General features: G+C 33.2%; 1 protein-coding gene across 8 annotated transcripts in view; it reads left to right on the top strand.

The window, feature by feature from the left end:
* Nucleotides 1-19,475, top strand: part of RPS6KA6 (ribosomal protein S6 kinase A6) — a 249,824-nt gene that overhangs the window by 186,113 nt on the left and 44,236 nt on the right. For all 8 annotated transcript variants that reach the window (XM_043459430.1, XM_043459424.1, XM_043459425.1 and 5 more), the window contains 8 exons: nucleotides 1,653-1,755; nucleotides 2,494-2,624; nucleotides 3,056-3,178; nucleotides 3,707-3,796; nucleotides 4,905-5,063; nucleotides 7,691-7,852; nucleotides 13,089-13,165; nucleotides 15,241-15,358. In XM_043459430.1, coding sequence (XP_043315365.1) covers nucleotides 1,653-1,755; nucleotides 2,494-2,624; nucleotides 3,056-3,178; nucleotides 3,707-3,796; nucleotides 4,905-5,063; nucleotides 7,691-7,852; nucleotides 13,089-13,165; nucleotides 15,241-15,358 — 963 coding nt within the window. The remainder of the gene's footprint in view (nucleotides 1-1,652; nucleotides 1,756-2,493; nucleotides 2,625-3,055; nucleotides 3,179-3,706; nucleotides 3,797-4,904; nucleotides 5,064-7,690; nucleotides 7,853-13,088; nucleotides 13,166-15,240; nucleotides 15,359-19,475) is intronic.

Here is a 19,475-nt window from a genome sequence, read left to right on the forward strand (position 1 = left end):
GATTTTCTGTGTATTAGTTCATATCATCTGCAAACAGTGACAATTGTACTTTTTCTTTTCCAATTTGGATTCCTTAATTTTCCTTCTCTGATTACCTTAGCTAGGACTTCAAAACTACATTGAATAAAAGTGGTGAGAGTGGGCATCCTTGTCTTATTCCTTATCTTAGAGGAAATGCTTTCAGTTTTTCATCATTTAGCATGATGTTTGCCTTAGGTTTGTCATATGTGGCCTCTAAATGAAAGTTAGTTTACAGTAGTCTTCTATTTATTTTCCCTTGCTGTGGGACTGTGAGTTTTTGCAAAACTATGCTTCCATAAAAAAGTAGACTTGCATATACTGTAAGCTATTTTATATGTCTTTCAAAAACATAAGTTTTAGGAAGTTAGATTGTTCAGTTCAGTTCAGTCGCTCAGTCGTGTCTGACTCTTTGCAACCCCGTGAATCACAGCACTCCCTGTCCATCATCAACTCCCGGAGTTTACTCAAACTCATGTCCATCGAGTAGGTGATGCCGTCAGCCATGTCATCCTCTGCCGTCCCCTTCTCCTCCTGCCCCCAATCCCTCCCAGCATCAGGGTCTTTTCCAATGAGTCAACTCTTTGTATGAGGTGGCCAAAGTATTGGAGTTTCAGCTTCAGCTTCAGTCCTCACAATGAACACCCAGGACTGATCTCCTTTAGGATGGACTGGTTGGATCTCCTTGCAGTCCAAGGGACTCTCAAGAGTCCTCTCCAACACCACAGTTCAAAAGCATCGATTTTTCGGTGCTCAGCTTTCTTCACAGTCCAACTCTCACATCCATACATGACCACTGGAAAAACCTTAGCCTTGACTAGATGGACCTTTGTTGGCAAAGTAATGTCTCTGCTTTTCAATAGGCTGTCTAGGTTGGTCATAACTTTCCTTCCAAAGAGTAAGCATCTTAATTTCATGGCTGCAATCACCATCTGCAGTGATTTTGGAGCCCAAAAAAATAAAGTCTGACACTGCTTCCACTGTTTCCCCATCTCTTTGCCATGAAGTGATGGGACCAGATGCCATGATCTTAGTTTTCCAAATGTTGAGCTTTTTTTTTTTCATTTATTTTTATTAGTTGGAGGCTAATTTAAAGTTGGCTAAGCCAACTTTTTCACTCTGTTCTTTCACTTTCATCAAGTTAGATTGTTAGAGAAGTTTAAATTTTGAATTCTTTTTACATGCATATTTTTATGTGAAAGCAAATTACTTTAGGTATAATGAATACTTCTTAGGGATAGAGTAATTATTAATTTTGAAATCCTAGAATGTCATTAGTTATTTCTGCATGGTAACATTGTGATATTCTTTGTGGTTATTTTACCAGTGAGAACCCAAGTCAGTTTTTGAAATCTAAAACTGGACAGCATTGTTACTTGTGGATAGAACCTATGGCATTGCTGCTGTGTTGCTTGGTCTCATTTGATTCTGTATATGATCTCTCAAATTTAGATGGTATACAAAATTTGGTTAACAGGGTAGAATTTAGAATTTGGTTAATAGGTATCTGAAGCTTGTTGAAATTTCATTTAAGAAATTGTGAGTCTTCTGTTAAGGACTGTGAATATCATATTCTGCTTTAATAGTTTTTCAAGTGTTAATTAGTTTTCATATCATTCTCCCATTTCTTCTAGAAATTATATAAAAGAGAAGTCCAGCCGCCCTTCAAACCTGCTTCTGGAAAACCAGATGATGCTTTTTGTTTTGATCCTGAATTTACTGCAAAAACACCTAAAGGTAATGCATGTTCATGTGTAAAATCAGGGCTTTTATTCATTTAGATGGTTAAAAAATAAACTAGCTTGTTAGATTAAAAACTGAAAGAATTATAAGTTTTCAAAGGGTGGTTTTCCCTGTGTAGAAGTGTAGATCCTATTTAGCATTGCTTGGATACCTTTCAAGTAGTGGCTTTATATGGTAAATGTTCATTAGGGAAGCAGGGACTAGAGCAAAGGGTGAACATTTTCTTTTTTAAAAATGTTTTTGACATGATAATGCATTAGAGAATGTGAGTAGGAAGTAAGATATGAGATATATCTCTCTAACTCTTATGATTCAGAAGTTAATGTGGTTTACTTTTATTGACATCTGTTTCATACATTCATTCAACAAATATTGAATACCTACTGTGTAAATACTAAGCAGTGGTGATGCAGAAGTGAACTGAATAGACAAAAATCGTAATCTACATGGAGCTTGCATACTAGTATTACTGTTGTTCAGTCTCTCAGTCATGTCTGACTCTGCGACCCCATGGATTGCAGCAGGCCAGGCTTCCCTGTCTTTCACCATCTTCTGGAGCTTTCTCAAACTCATGTCCATTGATTGGGAAACAGATAATATACAGTAAATCAAATACATAATATAGTATGTCTGATGGTAACATTTAATGATTTCTTTTATACTCAAAGAAATGTTGGCATTTCATATCATAAAACTGTTAATTCTAATTAAATTTAATTATTTGGACATTAGATTCTCCTGGTTTGCCAGCCAGTGCTAATGCTCATCAACTCTTCAAAGGATTCAGCTTTGTTGCAACTTCTATTGCAGAAGAATATAAAATCACTCCTATCACCAGTGCAAATGTGTTACCAATTGTTCAGGTAAATTTCACGTAGATTATTCAGACTAGGGATAATTATTTCTTCCCGTTATTGCTGATTGATTTACAGTGATTTTTAACTTCTTCATTTATCTATGTATGATGGATTAAAGATCTTTCCATGTTCTGGGAAAAAAGCAGACAGTAGTAACTTTTAATTATGTATTTATGTGATGTCTTTGGCAAGAAAATGTAATGGGTGATACATTAGCTAGTTGATTTATCATATTGGCTTTGGCAATCTAGAAAACCTTCAGAATCTGTATGCTCAGATCACCTAGAATCTGTGTAAGCCATTTATAAATACTGATAAAATTTCTCTAGACTTATTCTTGATTTTTTAAAGATTTAAAATGAGCATATACTTAGGAGAAAAGACAAAAAATGTGAAACCATATTGCTGTTTTGTATTTTACTTTTTAACAAAAACAGATAAATGGAAATGCTGCACAGTTTGGTGAAGTGTATGAATTGAAAGAGGATATTGGTATTGGCTCCTATTCTGTTTGCAAGCGGTGCATACACACCACTACCAACATGGAATTTGCAGTGAAGGTATTGTCTCTGAGGCTAACATTTTTTTTGTTTGTTTTAATATGTGTAAGTTAAATTGCAGACTGACAATTTTTCAGTGGAACAAATGGAGAAAGCAAAGATAAAATGATGAAGTAAAACTCTTGACTTAATATTTTTATTTTGAATTTCTTACCAAGACTTTGGTTTGTTCAGTAAAAAAAGATATTATTTTGGAGAAGCAATATGTTTTTTGAATGTCTTGCTTTTGAATAATTTTATTGTAACATAGTATTCTAAGATTGAGAAATTGTGACAATTACTGTCCTATTTGGATCAAATTATCAGTTTGTATATTTTCAGTTAGATGGAATATAATGTTGAGGAAAGTACTATGTTGTTTTTTTATTAAGTTTCAGTTATAGGAACGTTTTAAATATTAAAATAATGTGAGGTAAGCATCACTCTTGAGTTTTATTATTTGCTTGAAAATACAACCAAATTGAAATCATGTCATTCATTTTTAGACAAAGAAAATAATTTTCCTCTGTGATTTTTCTTGTTTCTTAGATCATTGACAAAATTAAGAGAGATCCTTCAGAAGAAATTGAAATTTTAATGCGCTATGGACAGCACCCCAACATTATCACTTTAAAGGATGTAGGTATTTAAAAATTTATGTATCTGCTAAGCTAATGAAGTTATGACTTGGCACTTTGTTTTCCTATTGAACTTTCCGTATCCATGGTATCTTTACTTTCATGCCATAAAATATTAAGACTCAAATTTGCCACTTCAGTTCTTTCATCCCTGTGATTCTGCACTCTTACCCTCCTTGTATAATATCAGAAAGGAACCATGATGGTTGGCAAATGAGATTGTCCTGATTACTTAAATATATTCTAGCTGGTTAACTAGTTGATGACATCACCAGCAACATTTATTATTCTCTAGTACTTCAAATATACAAGATAGAAGAGATTCAGAATCTGCCAAATTCTAGGAGATTTTATTTCCTTGATTGTACAGCAGTTGGCTGTAGCACTGTGGATTGTTACTTGGGTGAAATATTATTATTCTGTAGATTTTCTAAAATGAACTAATATTAATAGATGTTACTGAATGCTGACAAACCATCTCCTTGATCAGTTTGTTTCAGATAATATGATATACATTTTGATTTGTAATCCTTAAATAGTACTTTATACATATATAAATATATGTTATGTGTGTATATAGATAGATATATGTCTACATGTATGTGTTTATATGTGTAGATGTAGATATGACATGCCTTGAGTAAAAGGGTATACATATTTATTTTTTCTCCTTGATACAACATTTGAATTCAACAAGTATTTAAGTTGCCAGGTCAGATAGTAGAATGTGAGGAGGATGTTAAAAAACAACATATTTACTGCCAGAAGGAAGCTTACTATTATTAAGGAAGGAAAGTGGCTATAATACAGTCAGAAATGTCATAGGTGCTATTTGAGAGTCACAGAGTTCTATTTTTCCACTTATACACCTTGATGAAGTATAACAGATATCTTCAAAAGTTAATAAAATTATATGTTTCACATGGTCTCACAGAATGGTGTTGAGTCTGTTTAGCCAGTTTAATTTTCAGTAGAGTCTGTACTATATTAATACTAAAGGAATAGTGTATTTTTTACACTAGAGGTTCATTTGAAAATCAAAGTAAATATAATTGAAAACTTTTCAGAATTATAAACAATAACATTTTAAAAATATGTTCCTTTTTTAGGTTTATGATGATGGTAGATATGTTTACCTTGTTACGGATTTGATGAAAGGAGGAGAGCTACTTGACCGTATTCTCAAACAAAAATGTTTTTCAGAACGGGAAGCTAGTGATGTACTGTTTATAATAACTAAGACAGTTGACTATCTTCATTGTCAAGGAGTAAGTTGTAGTTATATTCTTCCTTTTAATTCTGGGACTTATATCTTCACAAAATTATATATAGAAGATGATACCTAAAATGAATTACTTTTTCTATCACATATTTTTATATGGAATAGCCTAATAAAATTCATTATGTAGTGAAGGTTATAAGTTTAGGAAATTAGGTAATACCTTATTATAAATTTTGTTCTCTCTACCTGTTAGCACCAATTTAATAGCATATTATTTTTAAAGTGGTTTGAATTATATAAATATCTAACCTTGACTTTTAATTTACTAAGCCTCATCAGACTTGAAAGTGAAACACAGACAAACTATCAAATTATACTATGGCTAGCAGATAAAGTTCTGGCAGAACTGTTTATTTTGATTGTTAGCAACCCCTCCCCCAATACAGTAAGAAATTTTGATTCTAAACACTTGAAGTATTAATACATTAAAATTTCTATTGGAAGGGCAGGTCTGTTACTTTGTTTCCTATATCTTCATAGAACAAATTGATTGGATTACTAAAAAAGGTCACTTCTATTATATATATAGCTACCCAAGGAAACAAAGTCACAAAGAATTTAAAATTTTAAGTTTGAATCCGTTGTAGTAGTGGACGCATACCCACTTAAGTATAAACTAAAAAATATGAGCAACTCAGAATTGGCTTAGTGAAAATTCTACATGGGCCAGTATTCATTTTTCACTATGGTTTTATAGAGTACATTTTCAACACTTTGAAATATAAATTGTATAATACTAAAGCAGTAGTTCTATAATAATTTAATTATTTGATTGTCTTTATCAACATTCTCTAAAATAAAGGATGACCATAATTTTTGAGAAGAAAATGATAAGCATCTTTTATTTTAGAAATAAATTAATGCATCAATTAAATAAATTAATGACAGACATTTATTGAGCATTTCTACATGCCAGACAATGCAAAAGGTGTTTCAGATTCAACTCTGAGTTTAAGTCTTGATCCTTGTCTCGAAAGAGTTTTTAATGTAGTAAATAGCTGATTATTCTGTGGGAGAAGGCGAGGGTGGGATGTTTTGAGAGAACAGCATCGAAACATGTATATTATCAAGCGTGAAACAGATCACCAGCCCAGGTTGGATGCATGAGACAAGTGCTCAGGGCTGGTGCACTGGGAAGACCCAGAGGGATGAAGTGGGGAGGGAGGTGGGAGGGGGATCGGGATGGGGAATACATGTAAATCCATGGCTGATTCATGTCAATGTGTGGCAAAAACCACTACAATATTGTAAAGTAATTAGCCTCCAACCAATAAAAATAAATGGAAAAAAATAGCTGATTAAATATAGGATTAAATTAAATGAAGTGGATAGTATCAGTAGAAAAATCACCACATAAAGAATTTCAGAATATTTTATTTATGTATGTCTAGCATTTTATTTAGTTCTTATTGTTTCTATTTTTCTGCTCACTTTTCATGCATTAAAAGCATGTTTTGTTTTACTTTATTGAAGATAGTTTTAATAGCGACTTTATTTTTTAAATTTCTTTAGTATTTAGTCTTCTCAATTTTGAACAGTACATTTTGAGCTATAACTGACATATAACATTGTGTAAGTTTAAGGTATACATGTTGATTTAAGACATGTATATACTACAATATGATTACCATCATAGCATTAGCTAGCATATCTATCATATCACATATAATAATAGCCACTTTAAGACACTTGCTGTTAAGCCTAACATGGTTTATCTTGGAGTTGGAATAGATGTTCTTTTTTCTTGAAACTGTGTCCTTTTTTCTTAGGAGAGTGTTCTTCATATATCAGAAAATTTTGGATTCTGTACTGCACACTTGAATATTAACTTGTGGAGATTTGTTATATTGTGTTATTTTTTTCTCTAATGATTATTTTAGTTTTCTTTTGTTTTCAGTGGGTAATTTTCTTAAGGTTTGCACTGAAAGCTCTGCTTTTTCAGCAGCAGCTGTGGTTTCTGTTTATATCTTTTGTCATTTGAGCTCCCTTCACACATTTTTGATTCAAGAGTCCATTTTGGCTCTTTTCCTTACTGTATTCCTCCACTCAGCATTCACAGTTTCTCAGTATTTCTTTTCTGGTGCTCCAGGCCAGAAAGATAGTGGGCTTTTCTGCATCCCTTCACTACCACTGAGTGCCATAGGAACTGTACTTAGCTTTCTGCTAAAAGCCACATATATGGGAACCTACTCATGCAACTCCCTCCTTCAGCCAAGTATGTACTCCCCACCAGAATCTTATCTCCTTTTGCTCATTCTCCAATATCTTCAAAGTAGTTTTTTTTTTTCTTCTTTTAACTCAGTTTTCATATTTGGTTACCATAGTGAGGAGGTTTGAATAGGGTCTTAGTTCATTATGTCTACAAGTGGAATTGAGAATTCAGCTTTGAGATTGGAAATGACTAAAAAAAACTGGTGGCCTGATAAAAACTGGCACATCTATCTGATAGGGATAATTCACCTATATACTTCAGGTTGTCAAGGCTATCAAGGTTGGAGAAAGTGTCATTTTCAAAATTTCATGATTGAAACAGTTCCTTTTCCTGGAAATATATTAACTTATAATAGGTAGTTAGCTATAGAAATGTCATCCTTTTTTTTTTTAATGCTCAAGGTTGTTCATCGTGATCTTAAACCTAGTAATATTTTATACATGGATGAATCAGCCAATGCAGACTCCATTAGGATCTGTGATTTTGGGTTTGCAAAACAACTTCGAGGAGAAAATGGACTTCTCTTAACTCCATGCTACACTGCAAACTTTGTAGCACCTGAGGTATTCTTTAAAACTTCAATATTTGCCTTTAATTCTTTTCCTTTTGTTGACTGTATTTGATGTCTTATGTGTCAGCTTTATGTTAGGTAGTAAAGGCCAAGTGATCTTGCCCTTTGTGTTAGTCACTCAGTCGTGAACCTGCGACCCCATGTACTGTAGCCCGCTAGGCTCCTCTGTCCATGGAATTCTGCAGGCAGGAATACTGGAGTGGGTTGCCATTTCCTCCTCAAGGGGATCTTCCCAACCCAGGTATATAACCCAAGTCTCCTGCATTGCAGGCAGCTTCTTTACTGTCTGAGCCACCAGGGAAGCCCTTTCCCAACTATAAAGCTCTAAATCATTGAATTCTGATAATGCCCAATATAAATAGACTAATAACTAGCATCTGCAACCAACCTGAATATAATAATCACATTGTTCTATTCTGTTGGGTTTTATAGTGGTTTCAGAATCATACCATTTTAGAACTGGCCAGAGAGTAGAGGTAACTCTACCTTCAACATATTAAATATTCTAAATGAGGACACTGAGAATCAAAGTACTTAAATAATTTTTTCAAGACCCATCATTCACAAAGTCAGGATTGGTTTTCAGATATTTTGGTTTGTGCTGAACATGAGGTGATTTATATTGTTTAGCATTATACATAACATAGGCAATGCCATCCCTGATTGTCTGTAAGATCTTCTAATTCGTGAAGTAAACAGCTTTACAGGGATTTTTATAAACAGTGAGGTTTTTCTTGGCAGATGACATTCATATGTAGATCTTAAAGAGTAGAGTCCAGAAAGATGATGCTGAGGAAGTCAAAGGGTGCATGTTTAACATTTGGCAAGCTCCAGCAGTCTTGTCAGTTCTGATAATGGGGATGGAAGCTTTGATGGTAACAGTTCCCACAGCAGTAAAAGTATGATTGATTAAAAAATGAATCAGGCATGGCTTTGATTATATAGATTCTTTATAAGTTTTGTTCATAAAAGTCAATAATTATTCTTAAATATTACAAACAATGCTCATTCATGAACTATCATATGTTTAACATAAATCCAAGTACACAGATATCCTCAGATTTGAAAAATAGAATTTTTCAAGTCAGAGGAAGAATAAAATAATTTGAGAATGAATTCTTACCTCATGTGCATATTTTTATATTTTGTACACTAAATACTACTAGCTCTTCTGGAAAATATTTCACATCAGATATAAAATATTTTAATATTTTTTATATTTCTATAAAAATATAAACATATTTCTTATATTTAAATATTAAGTCTGTATTTAATATAGCTATTCAAAAAATAATATTTCTAGTGATGAAAATAAAACTGTAGAAAGTGGGAAAGTAACTTTCTAATAATGAGAAACCCCCATGTTAAAATTTATTTAATCTTCCTTTAAGATGCTAATGTTGAGGAAGAAACATAACACCTGCTTTATAGGGTTTTTATGATAAGATTTGCCCTGTAAGAAATTATGTATGTATCCAGAGGATGTGCTTTAATCTACATTTTAACTGTATTCATAGAAGATTGAGATGCATGCATGATCCAAGAAGGGGTTATTGTATGGTTGTCAGGTATAAGGGATATAACTTAGACATAAAAAAATAGCTTTTCTAGGACATTTTAATATTTTTATAGAATAGAAATATAGGATATTGAGGATAAGGCTCTTATATAAAATATAGAGTATATAGTCATAAATGTTCTAGTATATTTATGCAGTAGACTTAACAGAAGAGTATAGAATAACCATTTTAATAGCTGATTTTTTTAATATTCACTTAATCTTGTGGACCTAGTTTCCTTGGTATAATGGGTACTTTTCCCCTGGAAAAGGTTAAGAGTGAATGTGTCCCAAATGAAGATCTTAAAAACAGACAGTAAAATGAAAAATATACATGTCTATGTTTAGATTAATGGTTAGGTAAACATTTTCAAGTGAGTGCAAGTCTGCAGAGTAGGATATAGCTCACTGATGCTTTTTATCCTAATAGACTTCCATTGTAGTTAGATGCTTTCAGCTTTGTAATAGTGAAGGTTTTCAGGTAGGCAAGTAGAGACCACTTCTCTGTAACTAATGCCTCTAATGTCTGAACTACCTTTGGCTAGGATAGTATTTGTATTTTCAAAATGCTTTGAAAAGTTTTATTATCAAGTGCTGAGGTCTCTGCCAGCAATGAATGCATATTTATTAATGGTTATAAATAAAAAGACATTTGGCATAAGTTTTGTTTCTTAAATTTCAGACTCTTATAAAAAGTTATTAATGAATGGTATGAAATGTGTTATCTTTTAAACTAGAATCAGAAAGATTCAAGTGTCCGTGTAGATACTTGAATAAATAATAGCATTTGTGCATGCGTGTGCAGGTGCTCAGTCATGTCCAACTCCTTGCGACCACATGGACTGTAGCCAGACAGGCTCCATGGGATTTCCCATACAAGAATACTGGAGTGAGTTACCATTTTATCCTCCAGGGGATCTTCCTGACTCAGGGATTGAACTTTCGTTTCCTGGGCCTTCTGCATTGACAGGTGGATTCTTTACTACTGATCCATGTGGGAAGCGCAGTAATAGCATTTATGAGAATATAAATTCATTCTTTCATCACAGAGCATAAAAAGCCCTTACTTGCTAGGAGAGAAACAAATTAGTAGTATGATTTCAGCTAAACAATAAGTAAGGAATAATTCATTCCTTTTTTGATATGCATCAATTTGGTCACCCTCTTAAGACTTACTTAATAGATGTACTTTTCTGTTAAGGCCATTTCACAAAAATTAATATATCTCAAAAATAGTTTATTCTTTTTTAAAAAGCAAATCTATCTTATTATTCAACTGATATTTACTGCCTACTGAGGTCTAATAATGATCCTGAACTTAAGGAATTTACAATATATTGGATGGATGCTGTGCCTGCAACTCTTTTACATAAGTAAATGTGAGGGACTTCCCTGGTGGTCCAGTGGTTAAGGCTCCATGCTCCCCAGTGCAGGGGGCATGGGTCAGGGAATTAGATCCCTCATACTGCAACCAAAAGCCTGCATGCTGCAATGAAGATCCCACATGCTGCAACCAAGACCAGCACAGCCAAAAAAAAAAAAAGTCAATGTGAAATTACTCTGCCCTGCTCTGGCTTTGGGCTTTCATCTATTTTGCTCCAAATATGAATTAATTTGAACTTCAGAGCAAAGGGAATGAGAATCTCTGTTACATTTTACTGATTTGGGAAGCCAAATGAGAGAGAAGGTAACGTCATTAACTACTTTAATTCTGACTTCCATCTTCTTTGTAGTTAACTTTATGCAAATAAGGTGTGAAACACGTTACTTTTTACCGATACTCTCATTCATGGGCTTCCCAGGTGGCTCTAGTGGTAAAGAACCCGCCTGCCGATGCTGGAGACATAAGAGATCTGGGTTCGGTCCCTGGGTTGGGAAAGTCCCCTGGAGAAGGGCATGGCAACCCACTCTAGGATTCTTGCCTGGAGAAGCTAGTGGACAGGGGAGCCTGGTGGACTATGATCCATAGGACTGCACAGAGTCAGACAGAACTGAAGCGACTTAGCACTTTCATTCATCTTGCCACAATGTCTTGTTTCTTTTATGGCTGTATATTATTATTATAGGACTTCGAGACCTGCTCTAGAACAAAAGTAGACCTCTTCTTTACTCAGACAAACTGGGTTTGTGTGTGGTAAAGCTGAAACAGGTTTTTCATGGTTGGCCCTAATTACATTAAGCAACATGACACCTCCAGTGCCTTTCTTCTTATTAACTTGGAAGGTTATGGGAGTCTGCAGTATCTATTGCTGACTCACTGTTTAAACTTTGCCTGTACAACAAGTTCCTAAGCAGTCCCTCAACCTTGGTTGTGCACTGGATCATCTGGGAACCTTTAAAAATACTGTCCTAAGGGAACCGGAGAAAACATGGTGATGTCCAGAACTGCGAGAAGTCATGAGAAGAGGATAGAAGGGGAATAAAGCAAGAGAGGTTTATGTTTCACTAGAGGATGCCAGGTTAGGCTTATCATGATGTGAATTGTTTTAGCTCTACCTTATTATTTATTAGGGCCTTTGTAGTCTTCACTTGTGTTATTTATATTAGCCAGTTATATAGGTATTTTGATAAACTTCAGCTTCTCAAGTTTGCACATATGTGTGTTCTTATATACTTTGACTATGGAAAAAACCATTATACCTTGAATTTAAGGTAGATATTTATTATTCATGTTTGGCCATTGTCATAGCCAAGTATTAATATGTTTAGACTTTTATAAATGAAATGTCCATTCTGGTGATTATGCAGTCCCCAGTATTAATGCATTTATAATGTTTCTGTTTTGTTTCTATGTACAAAGGCTTTATCAGTGGATTTATTTTTCTAAATTTAATAAAAAGGGCTCATTTCACCTCAGAATAGCTATTAAATTCACAGGGAAAATTCACATGAATATGTAATAAATATGTTATTTATTTAACATATTTATTTAATGCTAGCCTCAAGAGAAGAAAGAGCTACCTAAATTATTATATCAAAAATTAATGAAACCATTCAGAATTTATCAAATGTGTGTTTCTGATCCAGAAAATACTCATTTTTAAAGACATGAGTCTTTTTTGTAAAATATAAATTCGTCTTGCTTTCATAAGATTATATATGATCTTACCATCTCCTGTGCAGTAGAGAAGCAATTATCATAGATGTTAAAGGCACACACAGGCTCTAGAGTAAGCACTCTACCACTCATTAGGTTTGTGATATCGGGCAAATTACTTAACATTTTCCCCAGTTTTCTCATCTTCAAAATGGAAGTAATATCTATCTCATAGAGTCAGTGTCAGGGTTAAAATTCAGAATTCTGTGTAGAGTATATGAAGCTCTCTGTACATGTTATTTTAAATTTCGATGTGTCTGATTTTCCTAAGAGATGGAGTGAAGGTTCATTGAGGTCAGGGATCATATCATAAAAAAGGATTTTTTTTGTATCATTCATATTGCTTAATCACCTTATTAATAGTCACTTATTGAATGTTTGTTAATTGCAGAAAACTTTGCCTTTAAGTTAATTTTGAAAGGATAAAAATGAGCTAAGTTAAAAAAATAAATAAAATGAGCTAAGTTATTAAATTGTGAGCATTTGTGAGATTATTAGAAACACAGCTTTTTTTTAGATGACAAAACTGAGTTATACTGAGTAGTACCAGATAATGAGTATTTCCTTTCTCAGGTTCTCATGCAACAAGGCTATGATGCTGCTTGTGATATTTGGAGTCTGGGAGTCCTTTTTTATACAATGTTGGCTGGGTAAGGAATTTATATATTCAAATTAATTCACATTATTATTTGAATTTCACTTGTATATTTTCATCTAGAAAGAGGACAGACGAAAATTACCTTAAGGAAAATGCTATCAATATTCTAAAATATTATATATTGAATACTTATAAAATTTAAAAAAACATGCGGTGTTTAATGAGGCATTATTTTGGCACATAGTTAAAAGATTGTTCAACTGGGACTAAAACTTCTAAAAATAAAGCATATTCTTATTTTGATATTTTATGTTTAAGTGTTTTACATTTTCAAAATGTTTACCTTAGCATAAAATCATTTCCCAATTCAAGAGGTGCTTACCCACTGAACTTGCTGATGTTATTTTTTTTAAGTACTTGAATTTTGGTTCTCTTGGCAGCAGAGATTCAGTGTGATTGAGCTTTATAACAAACCTGCAAAAAATAGTAGCAATATTAAAATACAGAAACACATGCAGATGTGTTAAAAGAATAAAGAAATAGTTAAAAATGTAGCCGTTGGATTATGTTGAAGACTGTTAGTTTATAAAGAATACAAGTGCTATTTTACTCTTAATAATAAGTAGCACTTTTATTTAGAAGTAAAAATTTATAACTGTAGATAAAGGCTAGGTTTAGCAAAGTCTAATGCATAAAATAGAATTTGAAGAATTTAATGTAATCATAATGTCCTTAGGTATGACTTTTTTAAAAAGGCTGTGCTGATGTGCTCAGTTGTGGCTGACTCTTTGCGACCCCTTGGACTTTAGCCCACCAGGTTCCTTGGTCCATGGAGTTTTGCAGGCAAGAATGCTGGAGTGGGTTGCCATTTCCTTCTCCAGCTTTTAAAAAGGCATTTAGCATAATTAAATATAAAGATTGAGGGCAGGAGGAGAAGGGGATGACAAAGAATGTGATGGTTTGATGGCATCACCAACTCGATGGACATGAATTTGGGTAAACTCCAGGAGTTGGTGATGGCCAGGGAGGCCTGGCATGCTGCGGTCCATGGGGTTGCAAAGAGTCGGACACGACTGGGCGACTGAACTGAACTGAACTGATGATTAAATATGCTTGCTATAGCAGGAGATTTATAAAGATAAGTTATGAAAATAGTGACTCCAAGTTTTTCATTGGCTTGATCATAATCACATATGTCAGTATATTCCATGTACTTTTAAATATGTGCAAAATATTTAGTTACAGACCACAGCAAGTGCTAAAGTTAAGAGTAGCTAATGTTTGCATGTGAACAGCAGTCAGCAGTATTGGTTTCAAACCATTGGATACCATTTCCAGATAGCTACTTTCAAATATTTACTTTATGACTAAACAAAGCATTTTGTGTGTGTGTGCATAGGTATGTGTGTTTAGTGTTATCTCAACTATGAGGGAATTAACATATTAAGGCATCTTTCTCATATTTTTTAGCCATAAATCTTTCTATTCCCAACTCTGAATACCATTTTTAAAATGGTACCATTTGTTAAAATGATACAAAAGTGACCACTTTTTGTCATTCTATAATAATTTTCTAAACCACTTTAACTTCATACAGTGTATTTGTTTTCCTATCTATGACTGTTGATCCATGTAATAATTTTAATGGCTATAAAGGATTTTTGTTATATTGATATATTTAACCAATTTTTCATAGATATTAATTAAAAATACTGTTACTTTGTTTTCACTGATAATGATAAATTTGAGCCAATTCAATAAATATATAAAATTATTTTCTTCATAGTAAGTATATTTGGTTTCCTAACTTATGCCTGTGAATACAAAATTTGTGTTGATTTTCAGAATGTATTTACATATAACTACCTTTATTTTATTTTACATTGATTCACAGATCAAAGGTAAAAAAATAGATTGATGTAGGCAAAACTCTTCATTTCATTATATAATTCATTAAGTTCATTGTTTGAAATGTAAAATTTTATATGAACAGTAAAGGGAAATTTTAGGTGATATTCTTAATTTGCTATAGTAAATATATGCTTGTAGTTCTACACTCATCACTTTCAATTAGATTTAATATGTATGTTAGGCCCTCATGTGTATTTAAATCTTTTTTATTAATAGCTACACTCCCTTTGCTAATGGGCCCAATGATACTCCTGAAGAGATATTGCTGCGTATAGGTAATGGAAAGTTCTCTTTGAGTGGTGGAAACTGGGACAGTATTTCAGATGGAGCAAAGGTATAAATTATAAATATGCTTTGTTTTGTTGAACTGTTAATTGCCAAAATCTTTTAAGTTTATAGCCTAATCTGCATTTGCAGAGTATCAGATGGTGTTTAATGTCAGTATTTGTTTTTAAATCATGATATTTATTTTTAAGTCAACTCACATATATGTGTGAATTGAAGAAGACAATAAAGGCTGACTTTTTTGCCATGCTTCTGGGATACATTTCTCTCTTATCAATTCATATGTGATCAGGAAATATAAACCAGTTTCAGTGTTAACCAAAAGCAAAAATGTAAATCTACTGAGGAAAAATACATAAAGCCAACTAAATTTGATTTCTGCATTTAGTGTGTTTTTACACATCATATCTTCTTTAGCACAGACATTGACTACTCATTATATAGGCGATTTTTATAATGTTAACTTATTCTTAGAACATATACAAACTTTTTATCAGTTGCACCTAGATATTTGCAATTGATGGCTAAGAACTGTTCAGTAGAAATGTAGTGCAAGCCACATATGTAATTTAAAAATTTCTAGTAGTCATGTTAAAAAGCAAAAAGAAGCAGATGAAATTAATGTTAATAATATATTTTATCTAATGTGATATATCCAAAATATTTCATTTCCAAATTTTAAAAATTAGTGAGATTTTGAATTCTATTTTTGTACTTCGTTTTTAAATTCTGGTGTGTATTTTATACTTATAGCCCATCTGAATTTGGACTTACCTACATTTTAAAAGTGCTTAATAGCCATATATAGCTAGTGGCTACTGTTATTAGTAAAGTTTCAGAGTAACTGGCCTTATAATTTAGGGAAAAAATAATAGATCATGGCTTGATTACTAATTCTTACATTTATATCTAAAAATTTTAAGTTTTAAAGCAAAACCCCAAAGTTATCAGGATGTGTTTTATTGGGCCCTGACGCTTTTAAGCTGCATTTTGAATTAGAAAACATTTTAAGACAGAAGGATTTGCTTGTATTTATTATCTGCTAATAATAAAACCTAATTATCTAAGGACATTAGTTAATCTGTAGAATATATTATGGATTAAATCTTGTATCCTGATTATTGTAGAATAAGTAAATCAGGGATTTGGTTATCATTACCTTTTAAACGGTAGAAAAACAGAAATGGGATTGCATTCAAATCTTAGCCATAACATAAGTGTACCATGTGCTATAGTAAAAGGAACACCTGATTGGAAGCCAAGAAAGCTGAACGCTAGTTTTGATCTACTAACTAGCTTCCTCATTTTTGTCATCTGCAAAATTTGGGAATTAAATTCTCCCTTTGGTTCCTTTCAACTCCAAAATTTCATTTGTCAGGTTTTCGTTTATAAAGTGATTGAATCTACTAACTATTCATTAAATACATGTATTTTCTAGTCAGCCAGTTTGTGCGTCAGAAAGTACATTTTCCCAAGAAACAATTCGAATGTTTAAAGCTATACACATGAACCTCTTGTGCTCTTTAAAAAACAAACAAACAAACAAATAAAAAACCCAGGTTGGAACTTCCCTGGTGTCCAGTGGTTAAGACTGCACTTTCACTGCAGGGGGAGTAGGTTCCATCCCTAATTGGGAAACAAATCCCACATGCCATACAGTATGGCCAAAAAATGAAAAACAAAAAAAACTAAAAACAGTAATGCTAATGTTGTACTTAGATTTTGGCTTTTCTATGTTTTGTGTGCTTTATGTTTTCATCTGTCTAGTGCCTAAGGAATAATACATATTAAAATTCAATTTCATTCTCACCACTTTTAGTCAGATATTCTGGAGAAATTAACATAGAAAAAAACGTTGGGGGATATTGACAAAATATTTCACAAGGTCTTTCATGTATTCCATTTTATGGATTAAATTGCTTTAGTTCTGTCTTTGAAATTTTTCTGAAAATGGTAGCATATTACTCAGCAAATGAGCTGTATGAACTTTAAAGAATCTGTACATTTTAACAATTCATTAATTTTCTTTTTTTTTAACTTATTATTTTGTATTGAAGTATAGCCAATTAGCAATGTTATAATAGTTTCAGGTGAACAGTGAAGGATTCAGTCATACATATACATGTGTCCATTCTCTTGCAAACTCTCCTCCCATCCAGGATGCCATATAACATTGATCAGAGTTCCATGTGCTATATAGTAGGACCTTTATGGTTATCCATTTTAAATATACTTTACCTAATACATTTTTTTCTGTTTTAAATTAGTGATGAAGTTAAGCTATTGTTCAGTTACCCATCATGCCTTACACTACTACCCTTAAGGTGGGAAAATTATAACATTTACTGTTACCTCATGACAATTATTTTACTTAATTATAGTTCCTTGCAAGTTATTTTTCCCTTTCCAATGCTTTTATTGACGTTGGTGAGTACCACTACCAGAAGCATATAAAAGATGATTCTGTTTGCCTCCTGTCCATGCATAGTTCCTAGACTTTGTTCATTGAGTTAAAGGAAAGTAGAAGTGGGGTGGAAGTCATGTTAGCTTTATATGTCTTATTGCTACAATAGTTTAAGCTTTGAGAACATTGATATAGCTGCTTCCCTTTTTTTAAACAGTGGGGACAAAGAAGAATCGTATAAACAAAAAAGTAGAAGAGGCAAGAGAGTAATAAAATTTTCATGGTGTCACTATATATTAAAAATAAACATAATAATACCTGATTAATTATAAGGAATTTCTATCTATATTTTATAATACTTGAAATAGATAAAATGTTACTTATTTCAAGTGCATATACCCTTGACTAAAAAAGAATTTCTCAGTAGAAGTTCTTGTAGGTTAATTTATGGCTTCCTCCCTTGCCTCCTTAAAAAGAGCAGCTTCCATTTTTTCTTAACTGTGTTCCTATTACTGTATTTTGTGTACTTTATTGGAGTATTAGTATTAATCACATTCTCCCTGGCTATAAATTCATTTGAATATTTTTATTTTTCCCACTCAGGGAGCTTTATTTATTTATTTTTTATTAGTTTTGGGTTTGTTTTTTTTTATTGCGTATATTCCATGCAAGTCCCTGAGTTTTCTTGCTCAGTATTTTGAATATGGCAAATACTAATTTCTTACATTTCAGCCTATGCTAGCATTGGACATCATGTTTTTCCGTGGGTCTTTGCTTTCTTTTTTGGTTGGATTGAGATTAGAGCATACATTTCTTTTTTTTTTTTCAAATGTGATTGAAATTTGTATTTATTTTTTCCCATTTATTTTTATAAGTTGGAGGCTAATTACTCTACAATATTGTAGTGGATTTTGCCATACATTGACATGAATCAGCCATGGATTTACATGTATTCCCCATCCCTATCTCCCCTCCCACCTCCCTCCCCACCCCATCCCTCTGGGTCTTCCCAGTGCACCAGCCCCGAGCACTTGTCTCATGCATCCAACCTGGGCTGGTGATCTGTTTCACCCTTGATAATATACATGTTTCGATGCTGTTCTCTCAAAACATCCCACCCTCGCCTTCTCCCACAGAGTCCAAAAGTCTGTTCTGTACATCTGTGTCTCTCTTTCTGTTTTGCATATAGGGTTATTGTTACCATCTTTCTAAATTCCATATATATGTGTTAGTATATTGTATTGGTCTTTATCTTTCTGGCTTACTTCACTCTGTATAATGGGCTCCAGTTTCATCCATCTCATTAGAACTGATTCAAATGAATTCTTTTTAATGGCTTAGTAATATTCCATGGTGTATATGTACCACAGCTTCCTTATCCATTCGTCTGCTGATGGGCATCTAGGTTGCTTCCATGTCCTGGCTATTATAAACAGTGCTGCGATGAACATTGAGGTGCACGTGTCTCTTTCAGATCTGGTTTTCCTCGGTGTGTATGCCCAGGAGTGGGATTGCTGGGTCATATGGCAGTTCTATTTCCAGTTTTTTAAGGAATCTCCACACTGTTCTCCATAGCGGCTGTACTAGTTTGCATTCCCACCAGCAGTGTAAGAGGGTTCCCTTTTCTCCACACCCTCTCCAGCATTTATTGCTTGTAGACTTTTGGATAGCAGCCATCCTGACTGGTGTGTAATGGTACCTCATTGTGGTTTTGATTTGCATTTCTCTGATAATGAGTGATGTTGAGCATCCCTATTTTTCC

Source organism: Cervus canadensis, chromosome X (genome assembly GCF_019320065.1).
Source record: "Cervus canadensis isolate Bull #8, Minnesota chromosome X, ASM1932006v1, whole genome shotgun sequence".
Taxonomy (NCBI): domain Eukaryota; kingdom Metazoa; phylum Chordata; class Mammalia; order Artiodactyla; family Cervidae; genus Cervus; species Cervus canadensis.